Source organism: Stegodyphus dumicola, chromosome 12 (genome assembly GCF_044657685.1).
Source record: "Stegodyphus dumicola isolate Sdum_Otavi_A_Nest chromosome 12, ASM4465768v1".
NCBI classification, from domain to species: Eukaryota; Metazoa; Arthropoda; class Arachnida; order Araneae; family Eresidae; genus Stegodyphus; species Stegodyphus dumicola.
In genome coordinates, this window is record NC_140779.1 from 115,268,434 (window position 1) to 115,285,151 (window position 16,718).

General features: G+C 34.9%; 2 protein-coding genes across 7 annotated transcripts in view; one reads left to right on the top strand and one right to left on the bottom strand.

The window, feature by feature from the left end:
* LOC118199997 (uncharacterized) overlaps positions 1 to 16,718 on the top strand; it is a 56,216-nt gene that overhangs the window by 11,590 nt on the left and 27,908 nt on the right. The window lies entirely within an intron of this gene.
* LOC146993732 (uncharacterized) lies at positions 441 to 10,480 on the bottom strand. Its single transcript, XM_085806830.1, has 5 exons — positions 9,850 to 10,480; positions 9,684 to 9,752; positions 8,249 to 8,326; positions 7,946 to 8,011; positions 441 to 615 (listed from the first exon to the last, which is right to left on the bottom strand). The coding sequence occupies exons 1-5, from the start codon at positions 9,993 to 9,995 to the stop codon at positions 612 to 614; spliced, it is 363 nt and encodes a 120-aa protein (XP_085662956.1). The 5' UTR covers positions 9,996 to 10,480; the 3' UTR covers positions 441 to 611.

The window sequence follows — 16,718 nt, forward strand, 5'->3', positions numbered from 1 at the left end:
AATAATTTCTCTCTGACTACAGTATAGATGAGGTCCGTGACTTTGTTTGAGCTACTGCAGAATGTTCTGAAGTACACTTTTTTCTGTTTCGGCAACATTCATCTTGAGAATTCAACACTTGTTCATTAGCCCTTAGTAATTGACAGAAATGCTTTTAGAAAGTAGTGGGTTCATTGATACCAACAAAATGGTTGGTATCAATAAACTGGGGATACGTTAGTTTCAGTTGTTGGGTTCAAATGAACCTTTCAAATACTAAAAAAGTCCTTTTGCATAATCGAATCCTTTTGCATAAAGAATTTCATCTGAGAATAATTTTTCTACTTAAAAATGAGTTTTGCAGTACTTTTTAAATACTACTTGTATTTTTATTTTCGAAAATTTTCATAAATATTGTAATTAATTATTTCCAATTTTAATAACTCGCAGAAAAAACACAATTTTCAAGAAATTTTTTTATTATGGTTATTCAAACTTATACTAATATACAGCATCTTTTATATTCCTTATACATTTGACACTGCATCCTTCAACCTGCATGTAAGTTTCTCTTCCTTAGTAACTCCTGACCCAGAGACGTCTCAATGAAAGCCAAATCATGCACAAAATTTTCACCTGAAAAGAAAAAAAAAAAGAAAATGATAAAATATTTTTAACACCATATTCTCGACCCCCCCCAAAAAAAAAAGAAATTGCAAGAAATACAAATTTCTAACAGAAAAATGCATTTTCAAGCAGCTGAAATTGTTTCACAAATTAATAATGCAGATAGCAAATGTAACATATGGCACTATTGCCACTCAGTGCAATCTCTGCATATCCTAAATTCTGCTGGCTGATGTCTTCGTAAGTTCTGAACATTTTTTTGCCTCTAAATTTTGCTGCTCAGTGCCCTCTGCTAAATTATAAAACTTTGACTACCACTGGTTGCACAGGCCCTGATCAAAGCAAAGAGGCAAGATGCTACCTGCTATTGATAAACTGCCTTATAAATACCACAAATCTAAATAAATATCAGTTTTATTTCCAAAACAGAATTATCTCACAGCTAAAGCATTGCCTTTGCAGAAAATCTTCTAAATGGAAATAGAATTGCATCCACATTACATGTGCAGAATCCCAATAATTCATTATAAACAGTTCCAAACCATAGTTAGGCTTAGAACTCACAACAGTATTCTTCTTGGAAGTCTTCCTAAGGAAATGGTAGTATATTCAGGGAACATGTGGGCAAAATCATGACAGTATATCACAAGCCTAATTCTTGACCATACATACTAGAAAGATCACAGAAATTCCTCACAGGAAGCTAGATTCATATAACAAAATTTCATGCAACATATGGCATATGGGAAAAAGCAAGGACATTATAATCACTAGCATAGTTTATACCCAAATGAGTTGCAGATGGTGCACTATGTGCTCACAGCTGATTATCACTAATGCAGATATATATTTACTAATATTTAGAAGATGATGAAGTATAGCAAAATATACAAAACATTAGTCCTTAAATCTAACACATTTTCTGATTTTCATACCATCTAGAATAATAGATTTGACGTTAGGTACAATATCAGAATTTTGGGTACATGAAATGTGAAATGGTTTTTTATTTTTAGTCACCGTTTCTAGTAATTTGTTCGAAAGTAACAAATAAGCTGGTTTCAGTCTGTCAATGAAATGTTAACTTGTCTGTCCTTAATTAAGACTCGGAAATATTTATCATATTTTTTCACCACAAAAAAAATGGTCCCTCAATAAGCAAATTCAAGTGCCTTTTTCACACGATCAGTTCTCACAAACACATGAGAACATGATCTCAAGTCTTTATGCATAAATATTTTATGTTTGTTAGCAGTTGATAAACTGGTGCTGATCCATAAAAGACAGTAAATTTGTTACAAATGGTTCAGGTTTAGTTTTAGTGGTAGGTAGTCGAAAAACTCACATGGTAACCTTATTTGCATAAAATATACCATTTGAGCTACAGAGTGATTAGTATCAGGACATATTGCAACTCTGAATCCTAGAAGGATTTCTGTCCATCTGATGTTGCTGTGAGCCTTTATTGCATTTTTTTAAGTTCTGAGAAACTGCTCAATTTTCCCACTGCAATGTGGGTGGTATGGAGTGGAACGTAAAACTTTAGCACCACATACTTTTGCAAGGCTCTTGAAAGGCTGCGACTCAAACTGTCTTCCTTGATCTGAGATTATGGAACTAGGCACAACAAATCTGCTAATCCAATGATTGTAAAATGCTTTGACAACCATTTCTCTTGTGATATCTGGTAAAGAAACTACTTCTCCCTAACAGGAAAAATGGTCAATAAATGTCAGATAATACGTCCTACCAGCAGATGGTGGTAATGGCCCAATCAGGTCAACTTGCACAATACTTAATCTAGCATGAGGTGCTTGGAACTCGGCTATTTTAGATTTTGTATGCCTGTTGACTTTGCTCCTTTGACAATTAACAGGACTTTAAGTCTATTCGTGAATTTCTTTCTTTATATTTGGAAAGATAAATTTTTCAGTCATCTCGTTGACAGTTGTCCTGATACCAGAGGAGCAAAATTATGAATTTGATGAAACATTTGTTGTCTAAATTGCTTTGAAATAAAAGGCCTGATACTGGTTGTTGAGCTGTCACATCTTAATGTTTTCCAAAATGCTAATGTAGATGATTTAAATTTCAGTGAAGCACTACCTGTCATTAAATGTTGCAATTCTTCATTATATTCTTGAGCATCTGCTACTGCTTCATAGCCAGTAACTGAGACTACTTCAACTGCAACTAAATTTTCTTTGGCATCAATATGCTGAATATCAGTTGAAAATTCCGATATATACTGAAGTTGGTGTTGTTGTCTGGGTTATGCCTTCCCATTCTTTTGCTTCTATGCATATGACAGTGGCTTGTGATCAGTAAGTATGATGAATTTGCGTCCTTCCGATACATGTTTAAAATGCTTGACAGAAAGATATATTCCTAAGAATTCTCTGTCATAGGTACTATAAACCTTCTGTGCATTATTTAATGTTTTAGAGTAGAACACAATAGGTTTTCAGTCTTGTTCTTGTTCTTCCAATTGCTGCAATACTGATCCTATAGGAAAGTCTGATGTATCTGCACACAAAGGGTAATCCATTGGGAAACACAAAAGGGCACCATTGACTAAATCAGATTTGCACTTCTCAAACTGGTGAATTCCTTCATCTGTGCAGGCCTACCAGCGGCAGAGCGGTAAAATCGCTGAACACTGGTAGTTCGGTCCGAGGTTCGAATCCCGCGAACGTACTGGCTGCATGGGCGTTTTCGTGGTTTTCCCCATGTGTAACGTGTATATGAGCCAGTTTCCCTTAGAAAGTCCTCCACGAAGGCATCCCTTCTCTTAGGCAGATAGCCCTAGTGTGCTTTGCCATAATTAAATACACTAAACACCTTCATCTGTGCATGGAACTTTACAATGATCTTTTTTTATCACCCTTTAACATTTCGTGTATGACTCCTTGAGTTTCTGCAGCATTTTTCAAAAAGCATCGATAAAATTTTATCATGCCCATAAATGAACAAAGCTCATGTATTGTCGGTAATTTACATTGCAGATTACTTCAACCTTTTCTGGCAGCGAACAGGAACCTTCTGTAGTTATGAGGTAACCCATAACTTATGTTTAATATGTAATACATAATGTAATATCCCACCACATTACCCATTTCCAATCCTCAGATGTCCAGTGTCTTTTCTCGACACCACTGAAAATGAAGTCTTGCATGTCGGCAGAACTGAGTGATTTTCTTACAGGCACCAAAACTATGCATTCCTATCCCTCTGCAATTCGCTGCGCATAGTTCTAGCTGAAATTTGTTGGGAAGAGCCTTGGTTGACGATTTGTGATAGTTGAATCCGTGTTCTGCCATACAATTCATCGGAGATACCGCCGATCACTGTCTTTGAAAACTATGCTCGAACTGCAGTTACATTTTTTAGAGAAGGATTCGAAATCGATGCCCCCACTAAATGTGCACCAACAATAAGCCCCTTTTTCAAATGGTGAACGATCTGCCGCCTTTTTTCCCCATTTTACTTCATTCATCATGAAAAGCACTCTTACACCTTACTTATACTGGCATTTTAACCAAGTATAATCCACATCATAGAAAAAATTTGGATATTTCATCCCTAGCATGCATTCAGATGAAAATCTGAAAGTTTTCTTATTGATTGGCCAGTGTGTGTATTATTATATTATGCAACATGAGGCAGCATTAACATGTGGAGCTGGGAAGGCTTCTAATGATCACCTTTCTCTCTTGTGAGAGCAGGATGCACTGAAATTTGATGTCCTTATTTTTTAGAATGGTTATGAGTTTTGTAGACAAGTGGATCATCCACGTTCAAGATATAAGCAATCATCTTTCCACAATACTCAATTTTGTATGTCTTCTTCTCAAATATCATTGTATGGATGTCCTTCCAGCTGAATCAGGAGTCCTGAATTGTGATAGGATTAATGCAAGCCACTTGTTTGGTGTAGCAGAATCCGAGACTGCCTAGATACAGATCCTAGCCAGTAGCTTCGCAGAGTTCTCTACGTCAACCCCCGGGGGGGGGAATGTCAGGCTGGGTACTGGCATTTCTATTTCCATCAGCTTTTTTGCAGCATCAAAAACCTTCATTCTCATGTTAGCAGACACTTTCCTTACTCTTTCTGGCTGGTGACAAATAGTTTTATTTCTTCTTGGCTCATTGCCGGAATCTGAACTTCCGCCGATCGGCTTATAGCAGCTATCATCATTTAAATTTTCTTGCCTGTCGGGTCACCAGATTTTATGACTTTCATCATCCCCAGGTTGCTGTTCAATGCTATCCGCTTGCTTTGAAGAGTTTGGAAACTTTCATCTCTGGATGCTCATTTTTGCTTCTGCAGGAAATCGTTATGAGCAAGCATTTTAAGGTGTTTGAAGAAATCAAGGTCACATTCTTCAGCAGCAGTGAGAGGAACCACTACTTTCGAATATATATTCCAAGTTTGTGATCTCAGAAACAATAAACTGGAAAAAATTGCTCATTAATAATGCAGAAATCAGTAAAAAATTCAATAAAACCATATGGCATACACGATATCAGTACTCTTCCCACTTCTGCTTCAATAGCTTGCAACATACCCGAGGAAAAAATTTCATTGTATGTGCTGTCCAACTCTGCACCTTTCTTTGCACAAAAAGCACTACAAGCATCATGCTTGCCAAATATATGATGTGGCTCATTTCTCAAGCAGATACTAATGCATCAATAGCTTCTTGTGTGTGCTGATAATGGCTAGGTAAAGCATGAGCTTTTATAGCTACTCTAGCACCTCTGACTAACAGTGGCATTTTAATTTTCAGCAATTTACGGGCAGCAATTCCTTTAGCCCCTGGGAAGCGCGCAGTATTTTGCTGAAGTTTCTCAAGAGCTCTGCGATATCTTCGAACAGCATGGTTAGCACATTCTACTTTGATCACCCGTCCTCCATATGAAACGCTTTCTTTCACTTTGGCCATTGTGTTAGCATCTCCATCTCCAACAAGTCGAGTACAACGTATTTTGTGAACACACTGGAGATAATTCAGACCTTCCACAATGGCACTGCTTTCCATACCTGTAGAAGGCCCATTCCAATTTCGCCAACAAAGGTGCACTTTATTTGGCATCTTGCCATCTTCAATAGCACTGCATATAAGGCACACTTTGTTGCGAATTCCAACAAACAAAATTTTCTGGGTGACCATGCCTATAATAACAGATATGCCACTTGAAGCATTGTAACCATGCCCATAGCTTCTTTTACACCAACCTCCATCAACAATGACAGTTATACAGTGATAACCATCATTATCTTTATCATTGCGAAGTTCTGCCTGCCTTTTCTCCTCTTCTATAGCAGCACACATAGTTTCCTGTGCACATCCCTGTATTATTTTGCCAGTAGTTCGCTCACAAGAAGCAAAGGTCGAGTTGCTCATATACGGAATTTCCATGATGCTAAACTTTTCCTCCTCTTGTGAAAATCCACTGCCAGTAGATAACGCACCTAATACTGCAAGCTGATTTAGGCTGCTTTTCTCCATATCAGAACAAATTGTTGCCATTTCCCCACATAAAATTTTATCACATACATAGTTATATGTAGTGACAAGACCACGTCGAATCACTTTGTTAAAAATAAATGATCCTCCAAATTTACAATTTAGGGAATGTTGCTCTAATGTCCTAGCCTGCACTATTACAAAAGACATATTGCAAATTGTTCTGCCAGATGGTAATGGATTTGCCTTTCGTCGATCTTCCCTTTCGATAATTAAAGGTGAATCAGGACACAGAAATTCATCATTAAGGTTCTCCTGAAGAGGCTCAGACTCCAAGCTAAAATATATATATATACAATATATATACATATATATAATTAATATATATAAATATTACAAATTAGGTTTAAATTTGGCTTATTTGATGACAGCAAAGCACTTGATCTTCCTAAGAGGAGGAATGCTTTCATGGAGGACTTTCTAAGGGAAATGGCTCATATACACGGGGAAAACCATGAAAACGCCCATGCAGGCAGACCATTCGCAATTAGGTTTAGGAAATTTAGGCAACAGATAGCAAATAAATTAACAATAATAATACACTGGATTACCAGTATATTACTACAAGAAGATGAGTCATCTTCACAACTGCTGCTTCCATGCTCGCAGTGTCATTTGCTCGTGCAATATCAGTCACTACTTTGTGTGCCGGAGGTTTCACATGAAGGGCCTCTACACCTGAGTATAAAATGTTCGTGTTCCAGTAAACACTGAATTCAGAGGGGCAAGAATAACTCTTTCATGGTGGATAACTCAGTTACCAAATGGCTTTCTAAGGCTCTATTCAAGCCGTTGTATAAATGTCATAATTCCCAACTAACAACGCTTTGTAGTCAGACCTTACTATGTCACAAAAACTAGTTTGGGCATTAAGCTTGAAGTTTTCAACTTTGTGCCGACTTGATATAAGAGTCGGCCAATCAGAGCATATACATAAAACCTATTGAGAGAGAAAGCTGTAGACACATACATGCATGCACAAATTTAGCTTCTCTAATTGGCTATGGCTTAGACCCTCTCTCGCAGGTGTGAATGGAACTCCCACATTTTGTGCCTTATGATTATGCGTCTATGACATTTATACCATCATGTGAACGGAGCCTTAGGATTGCATACTAAGAAGATGCACTGTCTTGTGGGGATAAGCAATTTATACTCCTAAGCCTAAAAAAAAAAACTTGGAAAAAAAAGATCACGACTTAAATTTGTTGTCTAATTGCTCTAATTTGAGGCACATTATGAGAGGAAAGCAAAGGTAGTAATCAGAATTATTTAAAAAATTTTATCCTTATATTTTTCTTAAAAATTCTGTAAAATAATAAAATTTGTGGTTTTCCTCAAATAAATATATATATGGAAAAAATAACAGCCACATAATCACAGATTTCATTTTGTTATATTTTATTAACAAAATTTAAATTATTAAAAATCTCTTTCATGAAGGGAACATAAAACATCATGAAAACAATGAAAAAGAAGCAATATTTAAAAAAGATAGTAGGCTTATTGATGAGGCTCCCATCAAAAGAATCAAACCCCAAAATATTTTCATTTGCTTCAGTGTCCCGACTGAAAATTTCACTGATTTCAATGAATATATTTTTAAAAAAATCTTTTATTTTCAAGTTCTTTCATGCAAAACGTCCAAATTTGGTACAAATCAAATTCATCCCCCTCTTTTTGATAGCTACAATATTATATTTAACAGTTTTAATAGCTATCAGTATGTAAACAACATAATGTAACACCATAAAAGAAAAACATAAATGATGACATTTTAATTTTGGCATAGAGAAATACATATTTACCCCAAAAGAGAGCTTGTATTTCTACCTTCTACGTCAGAGTCAATAACTGAAATGTCCAGATCAGAACTGAGAAGAAAAGAACCATAATTAGTTTAATTAAGATACAATAACACACCGACCAAGTATTAATTTGAGAGTCAAGCAACAAAAATCAGCATCATATTTTGAAATATTCACTATTTGAAAATATAACGCTGATTTTGGTTGCTTGACTTCTAAATTAATACATAATTAGTTAACCATAATTAAGTAACTGTAATATCATGCACAGCTAATATCTATTTTAAAAATAAACCAACTTACCTCAGGAAAGCCTGGTTTGTCTTAGGAACATTAGCTGTAACTTCTGACATAGAAAAGTCAAATTTTTCACTTCCGGACCTAAGAATGAAAGAAATAAACTGCTATAACATAATTAAAAAAAAAAAAAAAAAAACATGAATAAATAAATAACACATAACAAATTTAAGCATTAAGCTATGTATGACTACCACCCATCTCAGACAGTGCGACAGATATTGCTGTATACTGTTTCGCCATACCCTGTGTAGCTATTATATCATGCTGTATAACCACAGTTTAGAAAAATTACAAAATGTGTTATTTATATCTATCTAAAATGGTACATTACTACATGATTTGTAAGAATAAATTAGAGGGCTCTGCGAATGAAATTCCTTCCAATTAAAAAATGTAGGAATAAAGAAAATGCAGGAATTGCAAATGCAGAAATGAAAAAGGGGATTATATTTTTTGTACAGAATCCAGATGACATATTTTTCAACATTTTAGAAATTTCAATATTAATTTTAGGGGCATAAAATATTAGGCCCCTAAAAGCAGAATATAGTTTTTAAATGTTCAGATAATCTTCCTATGAGAAGAATTCCTTTGAGAAGTACACATCTGAACCACAATTAAAAAACATGTACAAGAACAGAGCTGAGGGCTTCTGTTTGCAGAAAGTCTGTCACATAACATATGAAAAGTTTCTTATTGGTAGATTTTTGATCAGACGGATATTTTAATGTTATACAGAGAAAGCATTCACTCCCTTTATACTGGAGATAATTCAATTTGGACAATGGCAAAAAGGCTAAGCAAGCCTGAGCGTATTGGTCCCATTCTTGGCACTAGTTTGGTTTACGCTCAAAATACACAGCAGATATTTTCTAATTACCTGCATCCCAATATCAATTCAATTCAGCTTTTGGTGGAATTTAACATTTGTGACATATTTTTCAAAAACTACACTTCACAACATGCATACATGACAAATACACAGAACCATAAATAAACAAGCAATAATATATATTTATATATAAATTTTACTAAATGATCATAAAATGTTCCAACGCTAAAAGAAAGTTTTAACATCCAAGTAAATGACATAATAAAAAAAAGCAAGTTGAACAGCGAGCACATGAATAAATGTGCATACACCTGTTAAAATATACCATAGGTAACTGACAAAGCATTTCGTAGCAAACATATGACTATAAAATTTCCAATAATACATGTAATGATGGTGAATTCAATTTAGATCGCAAGAACATGCTCATACTTTTGAAAAGATTCAATTATTTCAGCAATTCCTTGTGAATTGGAATTTACCCTTTCAATATTTCCCAACAATTTAGTGTGAAATAAGGAATAAATTCTTATAACAGAATTGAACAATTATTAGCATCCCCTCATACACACATATACAAAAAAAAAAAAAAAAAAAAAAACTTACTTTGTAAAAAAATCATCCGGGCAATGATTCTCCTTTGACACAGATGCAGTTGTATCAATAATTTCTGACCTTCAATAAAAAAAATACGCATATTTTACTTCGGAATTAACTTACTACGAAATCATAAACACGGGGTAGTCGATATAAAGAATAAATTATTTCTCACCTTTCGAAAACATCCGCTTGTTCGGAATCTTCCACATCTCGGGAATTTAATTTCATATTTTTTTCTTGAGCTCGACGTTTACGCTGAATTCTGGATCTTTTATTAAAACCAGGATGTTTTTTCGGTCGTCCTTGATATTTTCGCATATTTTTTGCAAACTGACCACAGTACAAATAAATGTAAACAAAACGAGTGCGGAATAGCAATGCAATAGGGTTGCCGTAAATGTCATTCTGCTGACAGCTGACAATGTTTAGTGAAAACTGTGTATAAAGGAATATATGAAACGCTTCTAAATATTATTTAGAAAAAAATATGATTTATAACTGATATCAAAATCAATTACTTCGTGAATTTTTGCAGAAATAAGATTACAATGTTAAATTTTAACTCGTAGCGCCATCTATTGATGGCTTTCCAAACTACACATTAAAATTACGTATTTCAAACTAATTTTTTTAAAATATAATATTTAAGTAAATTTCATTTCAAACCTGATTCTAACATTGTGATTCGAAAACTGACCTATTGCTTTATATTTCTGCCAAATTGCACGCAACATAGTTTCTTAATTAGCGATTCTGCGTGTAAAAAAATTTTTAGTATTGTAATGCTGCTGTAGTAGACCACCTTAAAGCAGTGGTCTTCAAACGTTTTCGACTCACTGAACCTTTATCTCTTTCGCATCGAAGTCGCCCAAAGCGTCTGACCATTCAGACACTGGCAGGTCACCAATACACTTTGTACTGCTGATTGCAGTAAAAAAGGAAGTGCACAACTAGATATTATAGCAGTCCCATATATACAAAATTTCACCTTCTACGTCTGATCGTTCTTGAATTATGCGAGATACATGCGTACGTACTTGCGTTCAGAAATCACGAAAACATTCATTTTGAATCCATTTTATATTCCTTTTTTGAATAAAGAGTCTTTTATTATGTCCGTACGTGCAGACATCCCCTTTCCCCCCCCCAAAAAAAATCAGAATGGGTTCGTGAACGGTCAAAATATATATTTTTGTTCAAGTCTGCCAATCGAAATCTTTCGCGATTATAATACTTCCTTTACTTCGTACAAAGAAGTAAAAATGTTTTTTTGCAAATAAAAATAACCATAAAAGACCACTGTTTGGCGATCGCGACTTCAGTTAAGATTCTAGTTATTTAAAAATTAGCAAATAACTCACTCTTAGAAGAAAGCCAAGACAGCTTTTGTAAGAAATCTGTATGTATTTCAAAAGAATCTCACTTGACCGGTTTATATTAACTTTATAAGCTAAGGAACAGGCTTCATAAAGCTAAAGTTGAAATTACCTAAATTTAAATTTCAAGTAAGTACTTCTTTGCATATTGTTCTGAATATAAGGCAGTTTCTGCGTTAACTAAACTTTCTGTTAATTATCCGCTTCTTGCCTTAAGGAAGAACAGTAATTTAGTACAGAGAGAATATACAGCTTATATAAACTTTCTTGGTTGTTTAACTTAGACCCGTGTGTGAGCGACGAGAATGGTAAAATTATCAGTTGCTCGTCTGTCAGGAAGAAAGTTAACGGTGTTCTACGAAGTCCTGAATTAAGGAAGAATCCGAAAATTCTGTTACGTATTTGTCCACTCAATTAAAGATAACTTTAGTAAACAGAGTTAGCGAATAAACTCGAAACGAAGTATATATAATGGTCCTATTATATTTCATGTATTATTCCATAGTATGTGACTACTATGGAAATTCGATCAGATTTCACTTAATTAGCCTCTGCGTAGGAGTTTTTATGTTCATTATTCTGCTTAGTACATGTTTAAATCTTAGCTTATGCAGCGAATGGTTATCTTTTGTTTTAAATTGTACTATTATAAGTCCAGATTTGAGATGAAACATGATAGAGTATTTATTATCCCGCAGATATCAGATTTCAACTGATCATTTAGTTTTAGCGAAACAACACTCAGTCATTTCTAGGAAGGTAATCTTTTTAAATAAGGAAAAAAATTTCAGAAGTTTTGATATTCGTTTTTTTTTTTTTTTTTTTTTTTTTTGTATTAAATTTTGATTAAAACTGTCTGTCTTTCCAATAAAGAAAAGAGGAAATTTAAGAGCAATATCGAATGCAAACATAAAATGAAATATTTGTGAATTCTGGACAAATCAATTGCTTTTGTAAGGGCAGTTAAATTTATTAAAATAGTTTATAGTTTTCAATCATTGAAGAAAGATATGTTCGTTTTCTTGTTTAATTAAACTCAAAATTTAAGAAATTAATTACTTTAATTTCCAAATTTAATTTATTTACGTTTTTCTTTGCTTTAATTTGAGCAACAATTTCAATATTAGCTCTAAAGAAATAAGCTTTGCATTTCATGTAACATTTGGGTGATGAAATGGAAAAATTTTTAATGAGGATACAAATAAAAAGAAGGATACAATCCTTTACTTTGCTTCTTAGAGCTTAAATATCTTTGTACGTTTCCTGTTCTTCAGGTGATTTATGTTCTAGATGTAATGGAAGACTGAAACTGTGTTATTTTCTAATTGGGAACATCTTAATATTTCTTTTACTTTTTCATCAGTCATTATAAGAGATATTCTTTTTCTAATACACTACCCGACATTGAAAACACCAAGAAAGGGTGGCCAGAAAGTGATGAAACGCGACAGACAAAGACACACAGAAAGGAACAATAAGTGATCTTTATTTCGAAATGATATGCATAATACAGAGCGAGAACAGCATCGGCTCAGTACGTTGTAGGACCACCTTCGACGGCGGTACATGAAGCAGCACGTCTAGGTACTAAGTTAATGAAACTACGGATGGTGTCCTGAGGAACGACTCCATTTCGTATCAACCATTTGCCACAGTTCGTGTTCTGAACGCGGAAATGGCAGGTTCTACAAATAGCGTCCAGTGACATCCCAAATGTGTTCAATTGGTGAGAGATCAGAAGAGAAGGTTGGTGAGACCAAGAAAACATCTATACAACCTTTGCAGAGCACATTGGCTGATGCGAGCAGTGTGTGGTGGGCTTTATCCTGCTGATAAAGGGCACTTCCAGAAGGTAAGGGAGTGTCACCGGCCGCAGCACATCATCCATGTATCGTTGGGCCGTCATAGTGCCTTGAATACGTACTAGAGGTGACCTGGAATCGTACGCAATGGCTCCCAGACTCTGATGCCGCGTTGCTCGGTAGGCGTTTCACCTTTGCTGCTGGATTGGACATTCCTCCACATCGATGCCACACTCGTACGATGCGACTATCATTGCAGAAACAAAAGCGTAACACATCGGAGAACACAGCCTTGTACCATTCCGTCTTCCACATCGCTCGGTCCCGGCACTATTGCAGACGCTGGTCTCTATGCTGTAGGGTCAATGGCAATCCTTAATGGACGACACGAGTGTAAACCACTAATCACCAATCGAAGGCAAATGGTTCTGGTAGATGTGGGAATATCCAGGGTGTCTTGAGCATACTGCAGAATGGAGCTATGTTTGGCTTGGAGGTATGTTTGGTAATAAGTGGCTTGCAAGTTTGCCATCGCTTGTCGACGGATGCGTCGATCAACCCGTGCTGAAGTCATTCTGCGCCGGCATCCCTCGAACTTGCCACATTTCCTTGTTCCGACTATCTTCGCCACAGCCAGTGCATTGTCGACGCGTCCAGTTGTGCGTCAGCTGGGATTTGCTGTATGGATCAACCTGCTCTTCTTAGTTTGATCACTATGCCTCTCGTAAAATTGTCTGTCTGCTGGAACTGACTCCTTTGACTACGGCTTGGCATCTTCTGTTATAACACGCGTTCTCTTAGACAAGAACAAATTTATTATAATGATTTCCCTAACAAATATAATGGCACGAAAACTGAGTATTCTGCAGGTTCCTTCCCTTATATCTTCTTCAATGATCTCTTGAGAGCTGCGCATTTCACATCATTCGCATAACTTGGTGATGCGCATTTACCCTGAAATCTGCATAATTTTCTGGCTACTCCTTCATGGTGCTGCATTTTCAGTGTCGGGTAGTATACGTTTAACCTGTTCATGCCGTTGGCTTACTTCTGAAATTCTCCATTCTTATTTTTTTTTATTGTTTTGAAATTTCATTTATCACTGCAAATGCGCTTCTCGGTTATTAATTTCTTTTTTAGAAATTTGGAGAAGCATATTACAAATAAGCTTTTTCCATTTTAACAAGCTATTGTTTCTGAACCCTCACAACTGACAGATAACTTTAGTGAGCCGAATTTGAAAAAAATGGGTCTTTCGCAGAAAAGAAATATTTTATAGTCAGGAGCCGATGTTAACTAAACTACTGTATTAAATTCTCAGTGTAAATCTGGATGCTTTAATTATTTTAACCGACATTTAAAAATATATTCTTACTCATTTTATGTATGTGTGCATAATTTTAGTGAAATTATATGTGAAACTGTAGTATCTTTTATATAATGTACATGAAAGTCCTAAGAGACGGAGCTCTGCCGGAAAAATAACATCACAGGGGCAATTCTATTTAACATTGAGGTAAACGGCTATCTTCCCAAAACTGACGAAACATTCCCAAGCTGGCGATGGTTTTCCCGGCTAATTGTTGTCTAGATTGGGGCAAAAAATCGCCAAAATCGGCAATTCCATTTGGCGGCATTTGGGTTCGGTCCCTGTATAACTTACTGGTACTTTAATAAAGTAATTGTAATTGATTCCTATATGTAAATATAGCCGTATCCGGCCCTTATGTGGAACTTTAATTGCGTATGCCTTACAGTAATTTTGAGAAAGAGAAGGTACTAGAGATTTCTAGGCTGCCGTAGGAAACGTATATAAGACTGGAAAGAGCATCAGCTCTCGGTTTTTAGTTCCAAGCTTGACTTCGAAGTATTGAGATATTCGTGAGAGCTTCCCTTTTTAGACCTTCCCTTTTAGATGCGTTTTTCATTGCGTTGTGTTTAACGTTCTTAGTAGTTTGGAGTGTAACTACTGATAGTGCTCTGTGATGTGTGATACTGAGAAGAGCTGTACGAGTGCTTTAGTGGAAAGTTTTAAAACTGCAAAGAATTTTTTTTGGGGGGGGGGTTAAAGATCGATTTTTAATAGGCTATCATCGGTTTCGTTTGCATTAAAACCATTACAAACCCGTATGCAGGCAACAATATAATATTGCAAGTAAATTTTTACTACTGCATTGGAAAATTAAGCTCTTTATATTTGAGATTCTCTTCATCAAATCAGGGCAAAAATTCCATCTCCTTCATTGTTCAAGACGTAAATACTTTTTGAAAATACTGAAGCTTCTTCTTGATAATTTCTTTGTATGTTTCGTGTTTTAAAATATTTTAAGATAACGGAGCAGGGAAAAAAAAAAAACCCAGCTTTTTTTTTTTTTCTTTTTTCTTTTAAAGTTTCCTCTTTTTAGAAGTTTTTTACTTTAGTCTATCAAATATTAAAATCATATATATAACCTAGATATTCAATTAATTTAATTAGAATTAAAATTATGTAATGCTACAAGCAAATTAATGAATGCTTTCAAATATCAGCTCTTCTTATTATTTGTGGTTTTTTACATAAAGGTAACATCTTTCTAATGGCAAAAGAATATGCAGCATGAAGTTCAGTTATTGGAACTATTTAATAATGTTTGATCAGCAAAATGGTTTTGCTTGATTTGTTTCTGAAGAATTATTCAAGTTAGAGTTTTCGAATTTAAAAAACAACTGTAAAACGTATTAAATGAGGGAGATAAAATGTCTTATTTTTAAAGTTATAAACTAACTGTTCAAGCTTTTGGAAAATCTTAATGGCGCTTTTTTCACACTTAGCTATCAAGCTAACTGCTTGAAGATTAACTTGATTGTTAGCTATTTTATTTCTATATCGCACGCTATAATTGCAGTCGTTCCGATGTTGAAGGAATCCAAACATCCCTAAAACAAAGAAGTGGAAACATAAAAGTTCACTTCCCTTGATGTCTGCTTTAGAATGAAACAATGTTCTTAAATAATTACCAACTGTAATGCGAAGTGTCGGCAGAAATCCACAGTTTCTACTTCTTTGTACAAAGTAAAGAAAGGAATGCAATCCCGAAAATTTTTGGGTGTCATATTTCAAGGAAAATATCCATTTTGACAGCTATCGAATGCAGTTTACGATGTTTTTGCGTGGCATCGGCATGTAAGGACAGAATAAAGGACTCTTTTTCCTCAAACGAATTATAAAACTGATTTAAAATGGATTCAGAAGAGATTTTTTCGTAGCTTCTGTACGTATGTATCTACGTATCTCGCATAACTCAAAAACAAGTAGTCCCAGAACGTTGAAATTTTGTAGATCGAACTGCTATACTATGTAGTTGTGCACCTCCCTTTTGGGTTGCTATCGGCCGCAACAAAAGTATATATATATATATATATATATATATATCCACTTTGTTACTTGGTTCCGTAAGCTCAATATTTTTATTTTTATATGTTGGTAAATTCTTTTTTTTTTTTTTTTTTTTGCTTTAAAAATGATTGAATTATGTTGTTCTTATCTTCCGGTTAAGTTTTTCTGCTTTTAGTTAATCTGCGTGTTATATTGTAGAATTATCATCAATTTAAAGTTGTTTAAGTGCGGCTAAGCCTAATTTTTTACCATAGCAGCCATATTTGTTTACATTTGAAACTTAGCAGAATAGTGAATTAAGTCAGTTTCTGCATCTAGTGTCTTTTTGCGGAGTAGGACCAAAAGTAAAGTTTAATTTGTATGCACCGAAAAGTCTGCCTTCTTGCCCGCTGGCCGAATTGCTTGTTTTTGCGTACAGACTCTAATTTGAATTGTAAAAATTGTTTTTATAATTATTTTAACTGTATTTGGTGCTTTATATTTTTCT

Bases quoted from the DNA above. Each gene is read 5' to 3' on its own strand.
- LOC146993732 (XM_085806830.1), bottom strand. From the start codon at position 9,995: ATGCGAAAATATCAAGGACGACCGAAAAAACATCCTGGTTTTAATAAA. The intron at 9,753-9,849 runs GTGAGAAATAAT...TTTTTATTGAAG, and splicing joins CAAGCGGATGTTTTCGAAAG to GTCAGAAATTATTGATACAA. The intron at 8,327-9,683 runs GTAAGTTTTTTT...TTTCATTCTTAG, and splicing joins CCGGATGATTTTTTTACAAA to GTCCGGAAGTGAAAAATTTG.